The sequence below is a fragment of the Pieris napi genome, chromosome 12, assembly GCF_905475465.1.
Source record: "Pieris napi chromosome 12, ilPieNapi1.2, whole genome shotgun sequence".
NCBI lineage: Eukaryota > Metazoa > Arthropoda > Insecta > Lepidoptera > Pieridae > Pieris > Pieris napi.
In genome coordinates this window covers 987,694-1,010,095 of record NC_062245.1, presented here as the reverse complement: position 1 = coordinate 1,010,095, position 22,402 = coordinate 987,694, and the positions used below count along the sequence as shown (strand labels likewise).

Below are 22,402 nucleotides of genomic sequence, written 5' to 3'. Positions count from 1 at the left end.
TTTTATTTTAAATGTCGAAAGGTAACTTTTACTAATATTATTTTTTTACAAAGTATTATTATTATTAAATTATTTTTCTTTTGTTGCGACTGAGGCGCAAATTAGCTACTGTGGTCTCTGGCAGAATGACTAGCGGTGTGAAACAGTCTGCTCCTCAGCATAATGCTGAGCCAGGGCCAATTAAAACCACAACACACGCACTTAAAACGTACCTTGTTCTTAAAAAAATACTATTATCTTTCATTTTTTTAATATTGTTCTTTTGTATATTTGTGTGTGTGTTAGTAATAAGTGTTATGTCAATGTATATTTGTTATCGAGTGAAATACCTCCATCACTACAATATATTGCTGCCCTTCCATATGTTCGCGATAAACTCCAAAACTGCATTTTCGAAATGGATTTTCATGCAATTCTCTCTATTAGAAATCATGATCATCTTTAGGTGTTACGTACGCAAAAACAAAACCACAGTTAAGTGCTTATATGTACTCCGTTCACAACTGTATACTATATACCTATAATTCGAGAAACGTATACCAAACAGCAGTATAATACTTTGATTATGAAAGAACATGAACTTTTATTATTACATGAGAAAGACGGTGTTTCCCGGACAACGTGTGTCAACTCATCGATATTACAAGGGGATTGTGAACCCTCAATTTGTGATAGCACGTCATGCAAGGGCGTGACGTGCTATATGCAATGTGAAGCAAAAGTGGAGTTTCGCGTTTTAAAGGACCTTTGTCCTGTTATAAAGTACCTGTATTACCTTTAATTGTCATTTTAGATGGAAGATTTTGTAAAATAATCAGTAGATTTAGTACTATGTATGATGTCGTAAACTTAATAACTAAATAAAATAAAAAATAAAATATTCATCTAATACATATATAAAATTCTCGTGTCACAATGTTCGTTCCCATACTCCTCTGAAACGACCGATTCTTATGAATTTTTTTAAGTATACTCAGTAAGTCTGAGAATCTGCTACTATCTATCTTTCAAACCCCTAAGTGATAATTTTTATTTTTATTTTTTAGAATAATTTTTATTTTTTATGATACAAAATAAATAAATATATCAGTGGCGCTACAATCTCTTTAGGTCTTGGCCTCAGATTTCTGAAACTATTTCATGATCATTTTTAAATCTAATAGGCAAGTAGGTGATCAGCCTCCAGTGCCTGACTCACGCCGTCGACTTTTTGGGTCTAAGACATGTTTCCTCACGATGTTTTCCTTCACCGTTCGAGCAAATGTTAAATGCGCACATAGAAAGAAAGTCTATTGGTGCACAGCCGGGGATCGAACCTACAACCTCAGGTATGAGAGTCGCACTTTGAAGCCACTAGGCCAACACTGCTCATTTTTTATGATACACCATACAAAAATACATACAACCCCTAATTTTCACCCGTCTACGATCAACTCCTATTTTTTATTATTGTAGATAGGTAGTTATTGAACTAAAAAAATGTTTCCTAGAAATAATATACATGGCAAAACAAACGTTTGCCGGTCAGCTAGTACTCTATAATATCCTAATTTACTGATACACAATATATACAGGGGAAATGTACTAGGGAAACATATACACGAAATAAATATATTTAAATTCCTTAAACTTTTCGATTTTATTACTCTGCGTTTCTCTCGCAGCCCATTCGAAACGTTCCGTATATAATATAAACTTTATATCAATATAATACTATTGTATCACATATTATTATCCTAGAATACGTAACACGATATATATTATATATTTATGAATGTGAATTGAGTTTCATCTTCACTTTAAGTGCCCACTCATGTGTTATACAAATAAATATTTATTATACAAGTAATGCAGAGAAAATAACGCTTTATAAAAGTAAATCAATTATTAATTTGTAATCACATTAAGCTAATATATACCTTATCGCTTCGCGTATCATTGTAACTTCAGTTGATAATCGCGTGCAGATATTTGGATACAAGTGTTGAAGATTTTTTTCAGAAGTATATTTGGACCATAAGTAGATTACAAGGGATATCTCGAAAAGCATTTGGTATTTTCGTATTGGCAAGGGTTTTTGCAACCCTTTAGACAATAATTATTGTATTTCAGACAATTTAAATAAAGGTAAAATAACCTACACCTTTAACTTCGTTGGGTTCCTTCCTATATATTGTAATTTAACTTGTTAGCCGTCTACAAAAAACCGAAGGTGACTTACAATTGACATGTATGTTTTTTAGCTATGCAATTGTACTTTAATTTATAATTTGTAAAATGATTATCTCACCACAAAAAAATTACTAATTAGGATAAATCACAGAGGTAGCCTATTGGTTACGCGTAACTTTTCCAAGTCTGAGGTCGCACATTCGAAGTCCCAGCCGTGCTTTAATCAATTTTTTTCGGCCCCAAATGACTTTATATCATTAATCAATTATATTCGTAGATATTTTTATCTGTCTGTGTCTACCCCGTTGAGGGGTTTCGTCTGACAAGAATATATAAGTATTCTAAAAATGAATTAGGAACAATTGTTATAATCACAGTATTTTAATAATATGAATAGCGTATGTTTAACACGAAAACAATGTTTGATATTATTTTACTTGTTTAGATTTTCTGTATAAACGCAAAAATAACCATCAAAAAGTTAATTTGTTTACGACGTAAATTACGCATCGGACATTTATAGGATCAATAATGACAAATATATACGTAAAATATTTAAAAATTACTCACAACAATTTTCCCATTATTAAGTCACTTGCGAATAATATCACGATTTGTGTATGCCACGATACGCACGACCGCGCACGAGTGAACACTCATAATGACTGTGTTACAAACTGCGAAGTGCGAAGTACGAAACAGCTGGCTACCCGCTAATATTGCCCGACACTTAGCTAATCACCATAGCTTTTAACAGCATTTGCTTTTTGTTTGAAATCCCGCATTGAGTTTTACTGATTCAAGTTATTAGATCTGATGTGCCTACCAAACCGTAACAATGGGTTTCTTCGGCAATGGCACACTGAGGCTTTGGGTTATTCATCTTTCGCCTTAATTACCACTAGAAAATTCAGCCTAGAGACTTGAGTTGTCAAAATAAAATATTAGGTAATTTTAAAAACATTATTACTTTAAATGTTAAGTGATTTCGGTTTCATTATTCAAAAACCTAAAACAATAATGAATATTCTAAGTTGCATTATCAGTTATGTATGTGAATTATTTTAAGTGTATTTATGTATATGTTGACAAGCTAATGAAATATAGTGGGTATTTATGATATGTAGTTGAATTCCAAAGTTTGTTCCTATTAGTTAATTATCAGTATCTTCTACGATCTATCATATAATTTATTTGAAATGCAAGCCTCAATTCTTGGTAGTGTCTACGGAGCAAAACATTAAATAGTTTGTTTGATACAATATCAACATAACACATGAATTGCAGTAATAAAATATAAAATGCCAAATTCAGAAGTCATTATTCTTTTAAGGTCTGATTGAGTGCTTTGATAGTGTGAAAAGCATGTGCCATTCGATGCAATATGAATTGGTGTTGTTTAGTTTCAGTCCCAGTCAGACCTTGTAATTCCTTTTGTATTCTATCTGGCTGGCAAAACTCCTTTAAATTATTTAAAGTATTAAGGAATTTTAGTCCACCCATGCTCTTCTTTAGAGTAATCGAAATAAAATATTTCTATGATAACTTTGGAACTCAAGCGTATGAAAAATAAATACATAAATTATTTCTCTTATAATTAACCTGGTGTGTGGACGGTTGCTGTTGCATTTTGTATGTATTTTAGGTAAATCATCGGGTACCTTTTTTTGTAGCTTGATTTCGTCTTCTGGATCCATGGTGGACTTTAAGGAGATAAATAAATAATTACATAAATATTATAAAAGGATATAATATGATTTAAGTATAAGTCGTAATAATTTAATACTGCAGACGGAAATTAGAGGTACTTTTAAATAATTATTGTTATTACAAAATACCTGCTTATTACAATTTATTATTTTGTTCACTATGCTGCAGTATATATCAGTAATGCAGTTATTTGAAATATGTACTTGAAAAAAATCAATAACTTTCATGCGGTACACTTACCATCTGTTTTTAAACAATAATAAACTCTGATACTACTTAAGCTATTAAATTGGATAGACTTACGCTTGCTACGTAAATTAAACGGCCCACGATGTGCAGGAAACTTTTACTGTTAATTTCACATTTCTTTTTGTATTAATAATATAAGTTTTACTTAAAAATATTCACATAGAATTTTTATAGCTCCATAATTTAAATTTTTTTATAGTAAAATGACAATTGACGTTCCAAGTTCCAACCAGTGCTGCCATATTTTTTTTTCCACAGGTTGAATTATCACTAAATAAATTCAAAGCCCTCGTTAAACGGCAATTAATCAATAAAGCGTTTTATAAATTTGAGGAATACTTAAATGATCCTAATCCTTGGGATTGATTTGCTCCAGTTCAAACAATTTGTATGACAATACTTAGCGATTAAAAAGAGTGGCGGAATGTTTCTACTTTCGTGCCAGTTCTTCTTACCCGCTCTACGCCCTTGACTTGCGAACTGGTAGTAAATGTAAATTTACAATTAATTTAACTTGACAATTCAAAAGTGTACTTGGTTACCCACTTGAATAAAGATATTTTGAGTTTGAATAAACCTCAGACTTCAGAGTATAGTTCATAAACATACAGAATTGTTGTAGGTAAATTTCTGTAGGTATTCGGATTTCGGAGTCCGGAAGTTCGGAAGTAGGAAGTAATGCAATTATTACTAAAATCTATTATATCTTCGTTAAAACGCAAATGCACTGACAAAATATATGACTTATATTCTACACGTCGCAAGCAAGTAAGTTAAGCTTGAAGAATAACAACTGCTAATAATTTCCAATACATTTTATTTAGTACATAGGATAGGTAGACTAAGCATAATAGCTGAGATTGGCTTTTTTCTTGGCCTGCACTTCCAATATGGCGTCCATGAAGTCCTCGTGAGTAACAGAGGTGGCAGACCGACGCAGTGCAATCATACCAGCTTCAACACAAACAGCCTTGCACTGAGCGCCATTGAAGTCATCAGTAGACCGGGACAATTCTTCAAAGTTAACATCAGGAGATACATTCATTTTACTGAAAATTGCAAATATATTTTAAAATATCTGAAATACATTTTACACACTAGATAATTTTTTCGGATTCTAAGTTCAGAATTCCAGAGAACTACTAGAGAGAACCTAACTTCTCTCTAGTTGCTATTATACCTAATAGAATTTTTTTTGACAAAAACTAAATAAAACTAAAAAATAGTCAAACCGTGAATGGATTTGCATGATCCTCGCCCTGGCTTCCTCATTAGGGTGTGGGAACTCAATCTTTCTGTCAAGACGACCAGATCTCAGCAATGCGGGATCCAATATGTCCACTCTGTTTGTTGCCGCAATAACCTGAAAGTTAAGTCATAATTAGGTATTATTTTTAAGATCTACCTTCAACTCAAAATTTAAAATTTTTTTTTTTTTTAATTTCAAACTCACTATTTCAGTAGTTTTTAACCATGATATATATGTACTAAAAACTTTACTTTATTTTTATTTAAACTGCAAAAGTTAAGATAAGATTATTCAGTTCCTCTTATTTGTAGTATCAATCATATTTAATACCTTAATATCTGCTGTTGAGCTAAAACCGTCAAGCTGGTTAAGCAACTCCAACATAGTTCTTTGGACTTCACGATCACCAGCCTTTTCTGAATCAAATCTCTTGGTACCAATAGCATCTAATTCATCAATGAAGATAATAGCTGGAGCCTTTTCTTTAGCTAGAGCAAATGCATCTCGCACCAATTTAGCTCCATCACCTTAAATTGTAAAACTTAGTCAATCAAGAGTAAAGGGTTATGCTTACACAATGACTGTCCCTATAAATAGGTCTTATTTTATCAAATAAAAACACCCATATAATTCACTTATTACTAACCTTAAGATAGCAATCAGGTAGCTAATATTATAAAACAAAAGTAATGCTGAATTTACCATACAAATTCAAAGAATATTTATTCCTTTTTTTTCATTTTAAATCATTGGTCAAAAACATATTTACCAATAAACATCTGCACTAGTTGAGGCCCAGCCAATTTTAAGAATGTGGACTTAGTCTGAGCAGCGCAAGCTCTTGCCAGAAGTGTCTTCCCTGTTCCGGGAGGTCCATACAGCAGTACTCCCTTTGGTGGGTGAATTCCCAGGTTAACAAATTTCTCTTTATGTGTCATTGGGAGAACTACAGCTTCAATAAGTTCCTGAAAATATTTCATCATTAAATTAGAGTGTGAATATGAGTTCAAAATACATAGACAATAAAAACAATACCTGAATTTGTTTATCTAATCCACCAATATCTGAATACTGTTCTGTTGGTCTTTCATCTACCTCCATAGCCTTCACTCTTGCATCATATTCTGCCGGCAAAGTCTCCAAGATCAAATAAGAGTCTTTGTTGACACCTACCAAGTCTCCTGGCTTAAGTTTGTCTGCATCAACTAGACCTATTACAGGTAAAAAGTATGTTTGACGGGTAGAGGTCTTGATTACTGCGCATTTACCCGTTCTTTGAGAGTCCAAGTCCACTACTGCACCATCTTCTTCCTCTTCTTGTGGATCCACATCTAACAGCTCAATAACATTTGATACAAGGTATGGCAGTGTTTTATTAACTTTTATTTTTTCTGTATTTTCTTTAATTTTATCATTTTGTGATTGTAATTCATGAGATATTCTCATTACTTCGCTTTTCATGATCTTAATTTCATTGTCTAACAATCGGGTACGGCTGACGATTTCATCTGTTGGCATTCGCAGCACTTCTTCACTAAGCGCTTCTTCACCATCCTCCCAGATTGATTTATCTTCTAAAGTTGTTGCCATTTTTATTAACGGTCTTTCGAAATTGTTTCAATTTTGTTTAATATATTTGGTAATCAAGCACAGTTTTGGAGAATCACAAAATGAATTGTCATCGCTGGTGCTGCCACTTTCAGCATTTATGATTTAAGGTTTGACAGATCCCAAATATCATTTCGTAATTCATATTTACCAATTACCATATGCAATATTGTCTTAATAACAAACTAGTTTAAATAAAACTAAATTATAAAATCTAAATACAAATTGAATACGTTATTTAAGATATCTTTTTTTTTTACAGATTTCCTAATTCTTATATGCATTGATTATCTGTGTTTAACAATGGCATAAGATAGAAATAGAAAATAGGTTCAAGCTTTTGACAGCTATTACTTCTAAAAGCAAAAATAATTTTTTCGAAAAGTATTTCTATGGTTTTGCGATAAAACCTTAATTAAGCACAATTTAATTTAATTTTTAAATTAGGTCAATTATATAATAATGGCCTTTTCGATGTTCTTACGTGCACCAGGTTAGACATATTTTAATGTTATTTTATTACATAATATCAAGCAACACAACAATCTAATCGAAAAACCTGCAACTAAATATTAATGTAAAATGCAAATTTTGTAGCATAGTGTCGATTTTATATGGCAGAAGTTTAATTGTGTCTAATTTAATAACAACTTTATTAGCCACATAGATTTTTGTAGAAAGGAGTTATAGTTAATCTATCTTTATTTATCAAATTGTATTCCAGCCTGCACAAGTCGAGTGTTCTCCCAACAAATAATGAGGCTAGCAACTCAACAAGCAACTAAACCAGTTGAGGCACAAAGGATGCTTTCAAGTATCATGCCTTTGCAAACTTCTTTTCTCAAGTCTGATACAACACCTATTTTAAATGCAGTAAGTACATATAAATTTATTTCTAGAATGTTGTCGTCTGTCTACAATCTTCACAAAGAAAGTATTCATAGCATGTATCTTTTTTTCAAAACATAATAATAATTTTTCAAAACATGTTTTTCAAACAGTTTAAAATTTTTAAACTGGACATGATTGTAAATACATCATATTCTATTTATAACAATATAGTTACTGTTGTTTCTTCAGGTAAGGTCATTCCGTACATCGCCAGCTTTACTACATGAAGAAAAAGCTCATGACCACTCCAAACTGTGGGTAATTGAGAAGCTTACATCAGCTGCACTAGTCCCGTTGATCCCAATATGCCTCATGATTCCAAATAGAATATTTGACTCTGTTTTGGCAATTTTAATAACAGCTCATAGTTTTTGGTAAGTTCAGTTCACTTATTTTATTTTAAATAGATATTAGCAATGTGTACCAACATACATGCTCGTTTACTATCTGTGCCTTACTAAGGCACACATTAAACTTATATTTTTGTTTCTTGAGAAACAATTTTTTTGGTTTTGTAGGCACAGAGCTTATCACTGCATAAAATTTGAGGGTTGAAACCAGTACAGAAATGTGTCTGCATATTTTTTTTGTTATAATGTTGTGAAACAGCATACATCATTAAAAAACATTGTAATTTGCCTTCTTTAATCTTTCAATTTGATACTTTCTGAGATATTGTTTTTAGTTCAGTCAAAATATTACTTTTATAAACAAATGTAAAATGTTTTAAACTGTCTCTGGCAGACTGTTTGCTTTATTGACAACTCTTCAATTTTGAGACTACATTCGTACTAATCTTACTTTGTTTTATGTTATCTCATTTTATAAACATAATAGTAGTGTTATCTTCTATAGTCTCTAGACTAGTGTTTCCCAACCTTTTTTGTGCCATGACCCATCTTAGCCTTTCTATTCTTATTCCCCCCCATATGTATCAGACATAATTTTTAATATAAAAAATTGCATTGTTCACTTAAACTTTTACTCACTCTCTTGTTAAATGATAGGTTTATAGGACACAGTAAGTAATTATTCAAAACATATATATAATGAAAGACTGAAATTCAAACTCCAAATAATTTTAAGTAAGTTTTGGATAGCCTGCCTTAAACAACAATAATAACAATCAAATTGCCCCGTGGACCTAGGCCCCACGTTGGGAAACACTGCTCAAGACCATCCTAAGACATTTTTCTGAATGCAGGGGCCTTGAAGCAATAGTAGTGGAGTATGTGAGAGTACTTCTTGTCGGGGTTACCATACCAAAAATTGCAATGGGTGTTGTATACTTTTTAACAGTATTGATGTTGGGTGGCTTATTTTTCTTGATCTTCAATGACATTGGCCTCTGCAGAGGTTTCTGGAGAATTTGGCGTAACATGAGAAAACCTAAGGACCAACACTAGTAAAATTTCTGCATTATAACTGTAATTTAAATTGTCGCTGTCTTAGTCTCATTTAGTTATTTTTTTGTTTTGAGGATTAGTTATTTGATTTAATTGATATTAAAAAAATAACATGACTGTTATTACTATAAAGGGCTGTAAAAAAAGTAAATCTCTTTATTAGTATTTTGATTAATAGGTATAATTTAATAGAAATAGATAGCTCTTACAAAAGCTATATGTATAGTAAAACAAAACATATTTATTGCAAAATTAATAATAATTTCTGATAATTAATGTAGATTAATAGCAATTACTAATTAACTATTGATTGTTTGTATATTGTTTTTGTATTGAATAATGTAGGAATAATATATTTTTATATTATACCAATAAATAATTCCAGTTGTTTCATAATTGAATCATGATTGAATATTTTATATTTATATTATAGAATAAGATTCTTTCCTAACAGCCAATATTATTTTATAAGTATTTGTACTTATCATTAAACAACATAATAAACTGAATTATAGTTGTACCATGTATAGCTTTTGGCCTGCAATTGGTAATTAAATATATAGGCAGTTTGATTTCCGGGGAAACAAAAATCCAAATAGTTTCAAAAAAAAAGATTCCAACTCTTTTATAACCTCATACAGAGTTATCAGCTCCACATATTACTGAATTTCACTTTAATCTTTATTTTTCAGGGGCTTGGAAGCAATAGCAGTAGATTATGTCCGTGCGTCCATCTTCGGCCCTATTATTCCCAAAATTGCCATTGCACTTGTCTACCTTATTTCTATAGCAACATTGGGAGGTTTGTTTTACCTCATATCCAACGATGTGGGACTATCCAACGCCATTCGACAACTATGGGGTGTGAAATCTAAACAAAATGCGTAAAATTGTAGCAACTTAAATGGTCCTCTCATGCAAGAAAACCACAGCGATGTGCTTTGAAATACCAATTGCATTAGTACAAATATCCAGCAAGTTCGCTACGATTTTTAATTATGTTGAAATGTATTAAACACCATTTTGGTTGCAAATTAGTGACATAATTGGTATTTGGTCTGTACTTAATAAAATTTTAAAAATATTTTTATCATTTGAATATTTTATTTTGGTTTTTTATGCAGACTAAACAAATTTTACAGTTGACTTGTATTGTATCGAGACTTGTTTTAATTTATTTTAGTAGAAATAAAATGTATTATTAATAATTTGTTTTTTATTACCACATTAAAAAAATAAACATGATTATCTGAATGGAAACATGTTAAGCTTTAGCTTTTTTTAGACATACATATATATATATATATATGTCACCGGAAGTTTATAAATTTATATGTATATCCTTTGTTATATTATTATTGCTTTAAACTATACAATAAACCAAGGTTAAGTTAGTCTACAGAAGAAAAAAAAGTGCGTGCGTAGAAACTACACATGTCAGAAGTGAAACTTTGGCAAACTAATTTTTAACTTTTGTTCATATTTATACAAATCTAAAACTTTAAATTTCCGAGACTTTTAGAGAAAGGGAAAAAGGAAGGTATGTTAGGAATTGATTGTCATTAAAATATAAATGTCGAAAATTTAATATTTTTATTTATTTCTTCGATAACTTTCACTTCAAAAACATATTTTTATTATTTGTTAGCGTCCAAAACTGCACCAAATCAGACTATCACTATTTATCACATCTGAAAACTCATATCTTTTTTATAGAACTTTTTAAGTGATACCTCTGCCTATGGACTCGCGAGTGCTTTGCCGTCATTTCAAAAATTGAAAAATGAAACCAATTTTGAAAGTATATTTCTTTATTGTTTAAAATAATCTATAATGGTAATAATTCTGTGCATTTTATGAGGGTTTGAATATTTATTGAATGACCAATATCAGTTTTAACGATATCTCATAAAATATCATTAATAAGATTGTGCTATAAAATCAGTTCTAGTATTCGACATCACGCAGTCGATAGCCATTATAACGAATTAACTTTCTAGTTGGTACTTGGCCCATTAACATTACAGGACTTAGAAAAAAAAGCTGTTATTATATTATTTATATATTATCATTGTTTTGCATTTAAAATCCTAGTCCTTTTTATAGACCGCCACCAATAAAATAAATGGCAAATTATTTAATACTAAATAAAATATATATTTACATAAGACAAAGTGACGGAACTATTTGAACCAATAAACAATTACGATATAAATAAATTAATATTGCATACAATAATTATATTACTTTCTATTTAAAACCACCAGCAAGCTTACCACATAACTTCAATGAATAATCTTCGTACATTTCAGTTTGACAAGCATTCAAGGAATATCGTCGGTAGATGACGTCATTAGGGTTATTTGTTAGTGAAATTTTTAATAATATAGTCGCATTGAAGTTATATAGTAGCGGGGCTGACCTATTTGTTAAAAAAAGTCGTATTTCTTTATACTTATTTTGTCTTTTTTGTATTATTAAATGTTCTATTTGACTATCAACAATAAAATTTATCACGATTTAATATGTCTCTGATGGAATATATCTAGAGCTTGCCACTGCTTCGTATGAAGAAGTATGTGGGGTCTTCGGGACCGCATATATTCAACTGCCTCGTTTGGGGTCCAACCATTTTTCTGTAAAAATATTATATATAGCTTCTTATTTTTAGTAATCAGTGTTAATCTAGAGGTAGCGAGTTCAATTTTGACGTAATTAACACTTAACTAATGTGAAACCTAAGATAATTGACATAAGCCACTCACTAATTTCGTGCCCCTTACTTGCCCAGCGTGATTTGATTATGTCAAAGTATTTATTATGAATCAAACACCAATTGTACATTGTACAATGGGCTATTTGACAAGATTGAAAAATAAATCCTTTCAGATTATTTATTAGTAGTCACTAACCTAATATTAATTAATTTAAAAAAATAAAAAAAAACAAATCGAACGACGGGCGAAGCCGATCCGACTAATCTGTGACCGTCTTGTGTCACGTGACTGACGTATAAAATCAGTATTTTGATCAATGATATTTATCGCACTGTCAAATAGCCCATTATGAACGTCAAAAATAATGAAATGACTTAAATTTATAGTAACTTCCAGTTCGAGGAGAACGCGTGCGAGGAGAACTTTAATTAATTGGCTCAATCTCACATCTCACATCTCACCAATCAACAATCATTGTAGCTATTGTACGAAATAAAAAAATTAATAGACAATAACACGCCAATTGCTATCACGAAGAGTTTAATAAATTCTTATTGTCTATTGTTTCCGAACAATACTTAGTATAAATAGAGATTTTTTTAATTTATTGATCAATGTTGCTTTACACAATAAAAAATAAAAAAAACACAATCACTTTAATTAATTCTTATTTTATATAAATTGATCTTTTATTAAATAAATATTCATAAACGTAATTTATTGAATATTATTCCTCATAAACTTTTAATTGCCAACTGAATCTCAACTTCGCCCTGTGTAATACATGTTTAAAATATAATATTTGTTAGGATAAAATCTTACCATCATAAGATAACAGCCAACTAGCGTAGCACTTCGAGTTCTTCCTGCTTTACAATGTACATATACAGTACCGCTGTTTGTTTGTTTGTCATCTAGGGGTAATCCAGACAGCTTATTACTACTTGGAAGAAATCTGAAAAATAATATGCCTTAAATAATCCAACTTAAAAGTAGTAAAAGCCTTTTAAACTTTTATACCTTAATTATAGAAGAATCATATCATGAAAATCATTAAAAGTAAAAAAAAAAAAATACACAATGGAAATAAAAAAAATATTGCACCTCAATTCTCAAGTACAGGTAGAAATATAATAAAATAGCAAAAATAAAATTGTCTTTATCATTTAATCTTGTCATTATTAAAAGTAAATAAAGCAGTAATTTTTTATTACCATAAATTGTACAATCTAACAAAAAATTACTTTTGTGCCTTTGTTAGTTTATTATCAAACTAGGTCATGTTTTATAAAAGTTGAGGCAACTAAAGATTTGTGAACTGGTAACTTAGCATCTATATATGAACAACATTAGATATTAACAAACCTATTAATAAATCTGACTCCTTCATATAATTTATCCTGATCTGGTGCTTCAAAGATATCTGTTGTGGCTAATTGGAGAAATTGTACACCATGTTCACGCCATCTCTGAAAATGAAAATATAAATAATATTTCTCATTTATTGCCATCACTAATCATTGGAATATTTAATACGTGAAATTGTAAGTTCTGCAATATCCAAATTACTATTAATTTAACTTCCGGAGAGGCTTAAGTCTAGCAAGCATACGGCATTGCTTAAATATTATTTTATGATTATCACCCTTGTCCTGAAGATGCTTCTTCTAATATGACTGAGGTTGCCTGTTCTAAGCAAAATCAAGATCTTACATCTTCAAATACAACTAGATATTACACATCAGATAGAAAATATATTCTTAAATTAATGCAATGGAATTTTCCATTTTCAACATCAAAATACGCTAGAGGAACTTTGTGCCCGTGTTAAAATAATCTCGTTCAAATCATAAATTTACATAACAATATAATAAATCACAATGAAATATTTCAATAACCAATTTAAATAAATGTTATCTATTTTTTTGTTTGGCTATTCTCCTTGTTACACAGACATTCAGTATTGAATATTTTAGTTCTAGAGTTTTGTTAGTTAGGCTGTTATGCTTATCAATGTCTTTATTGAGCTACATATAAAAATACAAAATATTGCATACCCCAGCATCATTTGAAAAAATCTTCAATTCATATGTCTCATTCATTGAAACAACACCTTTGATGTTTTCCTCTTCAATTAACTGGAATTAATAAACTTTTGTAAATACTTGAAGACATTCGGGTTATTAACTCAGAATTTAATTAAAATATTTTTTTTCATTATATTGCATTGCATTATAGAGATATTTATCAATAAAAAATATGTAATGTTACTACATAATTAATCGAAACTTCTAAAGGAAATATAAATAGATATATTAAGAAAGCTTTACCTTACTTTTATTTTTTTATACAGTCACCTCTGAATAATTTAATAAGGTTTAAAAGAAGACTGGGATGCGAACTTACCCATATCTCATTCATGTATACAATTGAAATGAAAAACTACAGGTCTGTGCATGCTAAACCCTTCAAATTATTGAGCAAGTTGAGTTGCGAGCAAGATACTTCAACTTCAAAATAATAAGGGGACCAATTAACATTGATTTTATTCAATTGATCAAGTATTTTAAAGGGACCGGCAAATTTCTTCAGATTTCCGTGAGAATCAAATTTAAATCAACACAATAGAATCATATTGACTTTATTATAAACTTGACCTACAGCTACTTAACGAAGAGAAGATGATACAATTCTTTACACAGAAGGAACACTTTTTCATCTAAATAGTAGTACCTGCTTTGTCATTCCCTGGAAAGGAAGGGCTCCAAGGATAACATGATCATCCATTCTATCGTACCATCGTCTACTAGTCACCTTTTCCATTAAAACATTATAAAGTAACGAGGGATAGAACGTAACACGCGCGAACATCGCCGTACCCTGTGAATAATACAGTTATGTTAGACACGTAAGCCTCGCGCAGAAAACATACCGTTTATAAGTAAAGTAAACCATCAGTACCATGGTGAAAGCTGGATTCCGTGGTGGGGATCGGTAATTATTTATTCAAGACACTACTTTGATTTAATAACAAATACAACATGCCATTCTCGTCTCTCGGGAATGTTATGACATTTATGACATCGTCCATTGTCGTTGTCATGTCATTAGAAATATCAAATTTGACAATTGATAGTTACAGAATATTTTATTTTAATATGAGTATACATATTTATTTTATTTTAATATGAGTATACATATTTATTTTATTTCAAGTCTTCATATTACAAGATAAATTAAAAAATATTTATTTTATTATCCAAACCGATATGCCATATTTTAGTAAAATTTAGTGCCTGATCATTTTACAAGGCAATTTTATTTGCCTGTACACTTAACATCAAATATATTTAAGGCGTTAAACTGTTTTGAAGAGAAAAGAAAATGCTACGCTTTTATCTGACCCAAGTGGTTTAATGAAATATTTACTTCACTAAATAGTATATCTCTAATAAAATTTGAGTAGAAACAGCCGACCACAGTATGGTGCATTTTGTACATTGTTTAATAACCTTCGACCGTCTCCATTTTTACACAGTTTGTGTTTTAGAAATCTATTTATCGTGGAATTTAATAATCATGTTTTATACACTTGAAGTAAATATAGTAGAAAATGTGACATCATCTACGTTATGTTTAAAGTTGCTAAAGTCTGGGTCTGGTATTGGAAAAATTTACTGCTTACTTGATTACCTACCTAATTAAATACTTGTAAAGAAAACGTATTACTGGGGCACATATAGCGCTGTAGAGTGTAGACGAATGTGAGCTTTCTACCTTGTCATTTTACGTCTATCTCTCTTCATTCAATATTTTCAGAAGATTATTTACTTAAACCAAGTTGCTTGAATAAGAACTAAATAAGGCACTTGTGTTGATATTTGACAGACGGTGATATTCAGAGACGCGACTTGAGGTAAGAAAGAAAAAGGATTTAAGTCTTAAGCTCTATGTACTTAAGCCCTGTTTCTGAATCTTACATTTAGCGCTAAATATGCTACCTAATATGATATGTTATATAATGGATTTTCATTTTTCACATAAGGAAGTCATGGGATCAAGAAGTCAAATAATTCGTGGTAAGTCTTGTCTGTATTAAACATTCATATACATTAGTTAACATATTTACATTTTTTTTAAGTCCACCCGTGCAAAGCAGGGACAGGATGCTAGTAGTAGATAAGTAAGCTATTAAATGAAAAAGAATAAACGTATTTTCAAAAATTATTTAAGTCTGATTCAAAATGAATAGCTAATAACTCGTTTCTTTTATTTCTAAGTATACAATTAATTCGCTGCCCATGTCGGGCGTAAGTTGAAAGAGATATCATCGCCATGATGTATCGACGCCATTTGTAACCCGACGGGGTCCGTTCCAAAATTAAATTAAAGCGCGGTAAAAACTGTTTCCGTTCTATTCAAATTTTGTTTGATTCGATCTTCGTTCATTTGTCTATGACTTCTATCTTGCTAATAGATAAACATAATTAGTTAAAATCATGTTACAATGGCACGGTGGCTTTTTAGTTACGGATACTTCTGGTTTATATAAATGAATACTTTGCTTACTTAATAAAATAAATTCAAAACAAACTATATTGCATGTATATTATATAAGAAGGATCTATTTAGATATTTATCTATATTATTTTACCTAAAACAAACCAAATTCAGTATTTCTGTATTTAGGCAAACACTTAAAATGTATATTTACGGTATACAATGAAACTCACCATTACTTAATTAAAAGTTTTCCAATAATAATTTTCGAAACGATTTCTCAAAAGAGGTTTTATATTAAGCCGCTCTCATCTGTCATCATTAACGCCACAGAATCCTAATAAGTTTGCCTGAAAATAAAAAAGTCAAAGATTGCCTGTTTAATGGTTGTAATTGTGGAGAGGTGAAATATAGCCGAATCGGACTGTGTCGTGGGTGAGACCGCTTTGATATCGACATTTACACGCTATAAATATCTTAAATTACTCCTGCTGCTCTAACTTAATACTCGACTGACGGTGACAATACGATTTTAATGAATCTTAGAATTATAAGAATAAATTTAAAGCAACTAAGTATTCCGTTTTACGTAACTAATATTCAACCTCTACTGTCTATACTAACTCTGCAGTTTATGTCATTCATTTATTAGTAATCTTACAGCTAACATGATAAACAAGATATATGAAACAGAAAACAAAAGTTACTTAAAATTTATAAATATATAAATTATTCAATTAAAATAAATAAATAATTCCCAATAGAGTTATTGTTATTTGCCAAGGCCAGGCTTATAGCTTATTATAGACTTTACCACCTTGTCTGACATACTATTTTGTCTATTTCTGAATGTTAGTAAAGAATAAACTCCATGAGTTAAATAGGTTATATTTAATTCCGTGCGAAAAAGGTGCGTGCGACGGGCTAGCGACCTATTTATTAAATTACATTTATTTTACGTCTGACTTAAAACTTCGTATGAATTTTCGTTCTTTGAACCCGGATATAATTTGGTATATATGCGTATAATGTTGAAAAGGTTAAAATTTTTACCACTTATAGCTTAATGCTTGTTTGTGGCCTATTAAGGAACACCGCACAATGCTTTTATAACACAGAAGAGATCTTAGGTTACAAGTTTTGACATAGGTACTGATACATAATATGTCAAATAATTGTATTGAATTATATTATGACATATCTGATTGCGCAGTTCTTTGTATTTCATCCACTTTTACAACTTACATAGCAAATATATATATAATTTAAAACGTTTTAATAAAAAAAGGTTCCATGGAATAGAAAAAATATTACAAATAATTTAGTACTTTTATTATTTGTATATATGTATGTAATTCCGTTTTATTTAAACCAAATTATTACATAGGTATAATTTCTTATCTTATTTATCGTTCATTGAATTGTTACAACACAAAATAATAAATGAACCATTATCTAAGGACCTCAGGGTCGTGAATGGCACGCTTAACCGCTATAAAAACACATCATAATGCTACGGATACTAGATCTTTTGAATGACTAAACTTGAAATCAGGTATAAATCGAATTATGCGCTCCGTCGAACTTCAGACGCTTATTTGTGTCCGAAAAGCGCTCGAAAGACTTAAAGCCTTCGTGCTTGATGTATGGCGGCGACACGCGATAGCCGACCTTTATATTCAAATTTAGAACGTATTCAAATGTGTCCTTTGTCTATGCCACAGTTGACAATTCGCGAGCATTTCGAAAAAGGAACGCGCAAACGTCATATCACCGTCGAATTTTACGTTTTGGCGCACCGATACGCATCTGGCTTCTGGGGAACTTTCTGTTGCGGCTTTTTATTTTCACATTGTGTCCCAAGATATAGTTCGAGATCTGTAGATATTTGACGTGAGGGGCTGATAAAGATAGTGTTTTGCGGCGGTCGGGACGTTAACGAGCTGTTGAGTAATGAGACGCGCCATTGTGGTTTGAACAATGCCCGCTTCCGATTCGCCATTGTGTTCTATTTTCAAAATTATTGCACAGATAATATTTGAATTATGACATCTGTTTCCAAAAAGATCGCATTGCGATTGTTATTGAAGAAATCTATGCACTATATACTTGATTCGTTACGTGTATAATTAGGTGGAGCTTATTTGCTTTCCGAGTCCGAAAGTTGATGCAAATCGTGGCGGAGACGCTTTGTAAGGTTGATCTGCATACAATGCGATGCAACGCTCCAGTTTTCATGTAATTTACTGCTGATCCCTTGGCTTAGATGTCGTCGTAAGATATCAAGTACCAGCCTAATTTAAAACAGTTTAATTTTTTAACTCTTATAGCTTCGTGAATTTTGTTTATGGCATCGAAACGGGCTTGTGCTAGTTAACTTTATTCTCGTAAATGTATATAAAACATCTTTATGGAACTCTATGGTCTATATTTAGGTTCAAAATCAAGCAAAAGAATTAATCGTTCGACAGGAAGACACCTCAAAGTTTACAAGTCTTGTAACCCAAATATCATCTGTTATGCATCTGTTGCTATTTTATTTTTCCTAGGATATCGAATAATCGATAACGCTAGTACCAACTTGCAAAATATGCGTAGTACTTAGATTTTTTTTTGGTTATCTTTTGATTTTCTTATTTGGTGTCAACTGTATTTTTTACTTTCTTTACCCACACATTGTCTATCCTTGAAAACGAAGGCAAGGCGAAAGTATTTTTGAGGATTCCTTCAAAAATTAATACGTTTATGTACTATTATTTTTGAGAGCTTTGGTTACTTGTTCTGACAAGAGGAAAGGGGGAAGGGGGGAGAGGATAAATTGCAGTAAATCTGCTTACGTAATACTTGAACGGCCCCTACCTATGCCGACCTATGCTATGACAATCTCTTAGAGTTAGTCCAAGTCATCGCAAATTAAACAGTTTAAGTTATAGCTAATCTAAGTTAAAATACCTTTAACTTGGCAAGGTGCTAAACGTGGCTAGATTATCAGTTAATACGGGGCGTGTGCAATAAGTTATGAAAGAGCGTTTTTTATCACCCCTTAACCACCAATTACAAACGCGGAACGCCCTATGTTGACAAATTACGGCTGCGCACCCTACGCGAACAAATATGGCCGACAATTTGACATATAACATTTACGTTTTTTCTACTATCTGACATTTAGATTTTTTTAGATCAAATAGTGATAATGCAATATCAATGATGTAGTTATTTTGAAGCCCAAAGTCCAATTAAGACCAACGCCTTCTTTTTATATCCACGAGTCGTAACTGCACCTACTTTGAAGGTGCAGAAGAAACAGAAACTACCCCAGGGGTGTACCACACGCGCTCGCCTCCGGGCGTCCTCCAACGGGATGCCCAGCACCCGGTGGTGGAAAGCTGCCCTCCGTATTCTCTCAATTCTGCGCTTTAGCTTCCTTCCAGAAAAGAGCGTACTAATACCAAAAAGGCCGGGGACGCACTTGCGAGCCTTCAGCCAATCGGAGTATCCATGGGCGGCGGTTTCACTTAATAATGTGGTAAATCAATTAACCAATAAATTATTAGTAAATTGTCTTGGTAAGTACATAATGTTCTTCGTATATCGTCATCCGTTTGGGCTATATTTTAAATAGTATATCTGCGGAAGAGTTGCTGCATCTGGCACAGTACATGACAGGCTCCAAAAGACTGAGGGCCAACCTCCAGTAATGGAGAGGCACTACAAGAAGTTAAATAAATAAACAGCAATGTTGATTTACGTAAAATAACTTACCAACATATTTGTATTCTCTTGTGATAAGTTAAATAGAAAAAAAGGTGAGGTAACATTTTGTAGGTATTTCTTTGAGTAGGTAAATTAGTTTAATTATATATAATATACTTAATACTCATTCTGCAACATTTTCGTCTTTTTTTGGAATCCTACGAGTTACTAAAACTAAAAGTCTTCTGACTTCTATACGTACCTACTCGCTAATCTGCTTCTTTTGATGGTCCAGTGAATAGGCTCTCTCTCTCTCTCAACTCTTACCACTTGATTACAAACGCAGTCCAGTGTCTCAACGCCACTGCCTCTCTCACTGCCACATGTTATCTTAGTTATAATCTCGTGTTTTAAACAATAAAAGCCAGTTGTTACGCAGCTTCAAACAAAGTGTTTCATTTAATATATATCTGAACATATCCATACAACAACCTCCACCGAACTTAATTCTAGTTTGAAATTTTTATGTTCTAATATAATTGATGTGCACATACACAAAATTTGTGATGTCATATTTTCTTGTATATTTTAACCATAGGTACATGTTGTTTTAGGATTTATAAATAAATAAATGATATATATGCATAAACTTTACTTTAAAACTTTAAATTAAAGACGATAGCTTTGAATAAAAGCTACAAAAAAAATGGCGTCTATCAGTAGCATAGCTTATGCAAAAATAATAATGTCTTGCACATTGTAATTATTATCTGTAAATGTTATCTCGAACTACCGAATGACAATTTACATTTCGTAAGCACCTTGCGCACCTGCGGGCAGCGTTAATCCGCCAATTTTTATATATTTTTTTAAATTGTCTGTGATGCATTGCCAATTATAATTTGAATGTTTGTTTTTGATGTCATAATTTAAAATTAGTTTAATAAAAGCACCAGCTCTGAGAAATAATCTAATATATAAAATTCTCGTGTAACAATTTTCGTTCCCATACTCCTCGAAACAGCTCGACCGATTCTTATGAAATTTTTTATGCATATTCAGTAAGTCTGAGAATCGGCTACTGTCTATCTTTCAAATACCTAAGTGATAAGCAGTGTCCACCACAAAAAACTTATAACTTGAACTTTGAGCTTTATTTAGAGAAAAATCACAGAAACACCTAAAAAGTTTTCATTCCGGAAAAACGAACAGTCTCTGGGGTAGCAAAATGTTCCATGTTGGTATGTACTAAAAAGGTAGGCTAGGCATTAAGGAGAAACGAAGTTCGCGGGGGCAGCTAGTTTCCATATATATTATATATACTATAATAAAGCAATCCTTCAAGATCACGTCACCAATCAGAATTAGCATGTCAATTACAATCGCCGAAGACTCTCATTCTTTAGACGTTATAAAATGCAAGACGTCGCTATTGTTGTCTGAGAGATTTCTATTTTTTAACTTTAGTGATGAATCGACAGTGGGGCATCTGGTTTTTGGAGACGTGAACTAAAATAGATTTATTGAAATCCAGTTTCTGTCGCCATCGCTTTAATACATGGCATGGCATGGAGTTTTGGGTTTTGGGTTCGATGCCAGAGGGCTTATATTCGATTTAAGTTAGAAGGAACTACTTGTAAAACTTATTACACTCAGTAAATGATAAAAAAAAACAGTGGCGCTACAACCTTTTTAGGTCTGGGCCTCAGATTTCTGTGTCTGTTTCATGATAATTTGTCCATCTGATAGGCATGTGGTCGGTGGTAGCATCATGTAGCCTGACACACGTCATTGACGTTTTAGGTCTAAGGCAAGCCGGTTTCCTCACGATATTTTCCTTCACCGTTCGAGCGAATGCACAGCATCGAACCTACGACCTCAGAGATGAAAGTCGCCCACTGAAGCCAACACTGCACTGCAAATGATAGCTCCTTGTTTTTCAACTATAAATATCAAAATTAATAGTTTATTACCTATTTAACTAGGTACCTACTGAACTAAATAAATAAACGGAAGAACATTAATTGGTATTTTACTATATTTAATAAAACCATTTATAGGTTTTTTGAAACTTATCATCTGTTCGCATAAAATTTGTGAACCCTATACTAGATCCAAGTGATAAATTGCACGAAATTTGTTTCATTACATCGTGTTACATCAGGAATAAGGTGCTTTACTATAAAATTGGTGTAATTGAACTATAA

The 22,402-nt window shown here is 31.6% G+C and overlaps 4 protein-coding genes across 10 annotated transcripts in view; 1 reads left to right on the top strand and 3 right to left on the bottom strand.

Annotated features, from left to right (window-relative positions):
* LOC125054554 (tubulin polyglutamylase TTLL5) overlaps nt 1-4,448 on the bottom strand; it is a 29,487-nt gene extending 25,039 nt beyond the window's left edge. For 3 of the 6 annotated variants that reach the window (XM_047656520.1, XM_047656522.1, XM_047656523.1), the window contains exons 1-2: nt 4,186-4,448; nt 3,775-3,875 (exon numbers count right to left, since the gene is read on the bottom strand). In XM_047656520.1, the coding sequence (XP_047512476.1) occupies nt 3,775-3,869 (95 nt within the window). In that variant the 5' untranslated portion in view covers nt 3,870-3,875; nt 4,186-4,448. The remainder of the gene's footprint in view (nt 1-3,774; nt 3,876-4,185) is intronic. The other 3 variants (XM_047656521.1, XM_047656526.1, XM_047656524.1) reach the window with 3 other exon arrangements.
* A 483-nt stretch (nt 4,449-4,931) lies between these two features.
* On the bottom strand, nt 4,932-7,084 carry LOC125054402 (26S proteasome regulatory subunit 6A-B). Its single transcript, XM_047656272.1, has 5 exons — nt 6,416-7,084; nt 6,150-6,345; nt 5,711-5,907; nt 5,364-5,494; nt 4,932-5,180 (listed from the first exon to the last, which is right to left on the bottom strand). The coding sequence occupies exons 1-5, from the start codon at nt 6,968-6,970 to the stop codon at nt 4,973-4,975; spliced, it is 1,287 nt and encodes a 428-aa protein (XP_047512228.1). The 5' UTR covers nt 6,971-7,084; the 3' UTR covers nt 4,932-4,972.
* Nucleotides 7,085-7,299: 215 nt separating this feature from the next.
* Nucleotides 7,300-10,493, top strand: LOC125054403 (succinate dehydrogenase [ubiquinone] cytochrome b small subunit, mitochondrial). Of its 2 annotated transcripts, none has more exons than XM_047656273.1 (4): nt 7,300-7,481; nt 7,713-7,861; nt 8,069-8,253; nt 9,084-9,345. In XM_047656273.1, the coding sequence occupies exons 1-4, from the start codon at nt 7,451-7,453 to the stop codon at nt 9,283-9,285; spliced, it is 567 nt and encodes a 188-aa protein (XP_047512229.1). In that variant the 5' UTR covers nt 7,300-7,450; the 3' UTR covers nt 9,286-9,345. The 2 variants fall into 2 exon arrangements, with proteins under 2 accessions (XP_047512229.1, XP_047512230.1); XM_047656274.1 differs by lacking the exon at nt 9,084-9,345 and adding an exon at nt 9,978-10,493 and having other exon boundaries at nt 7,308-7,481.
* Nucleotides 10,494-11,078: 585 nt separating this feature from the next.
* On the bottom strand, nt 11,079-15,076 carry LOC125054796 (phosphatidylglycerophosphatase and protein-tyrosine phosphatase 1). Its single transcript, XM_047656900.1, has 6 exons — nt 14,964-15,076; nt 14,736-14,882; nt 14,060-14,140; nt 13,368-13,471; nt 12,825-12,957; nt 11,079-11,921 (listed from the first exon to the last, which is right to left on the bottom strand). Exons 1-6 carry the CDS (start codon nt 14,964-14,966, stop codon nt 11,799-11,801), a joined length of 591 nt encoding a protein of 196 aa, XP_047512856.1. The 5' UTR covers nt 14,967-15,076; the 3' UTR covers nt 11,079-11,798.
* Between the last annotated feature and the right edge of the window lie 7,326 nt (nt 15,077-22,402).

Coding starts and splice junctions, on each gene's coding strand:
- LOC125054796 (XM_047656900.1), bottom strand. Junction 14,141..14,735: donor TCCAGGGAATGACAAAGCAG/GTACTACTATTT, acceptor TATTAATTCCAG/TTAATTGAAGAGGAAAACAT. Junction 11,922..12,824: donor TTGGCTGTTATCTTATGATG/GTAAGATTTTAT, acceptor ATATTTTTACAG/AAAAATGGTTGGACCCCAAA.
- LOC125054403 (XM_047656273.1), top strand. CDS start 7,451: ATGGCCTTTTCGATGTTCTTACGTGCACCAG. Junction 7,862..8,068: donor CAACACCTATTTTAAATGCA/GTAAGTACATAT, acceptor TTGTTTCTTCAG/GTAAGGTCATTCCGTACATC. Junction 8,254..9,083: donor ATAACAGCTCATAGTTTTTG/GTAAGTTCAGTT, acceptor TTCTGAATGCAG/GGGCCTTGAAGCAATAGTAG.
- LOC125054402 (XM_047656272.1), bottom strand. CDS start 6,970: ATGGCAACAACTTTAGAAGATAAATCAATCTGGGAGGATGGTGAAGAA. Junction 6,346..6,415: donor GATTAGATAAACAAATTCAG/GTATTGTTTTTA, acceptor AAATATTTTCAG/GAACTTATTGAAGCTGTAGT. Junction 5,495..5,710: donor GCTCAACAGCAGATATTAAG/GTATTAAATATG, acceptor CTTAACTTTCAG/GTTATTGCGGCAACAAACAG.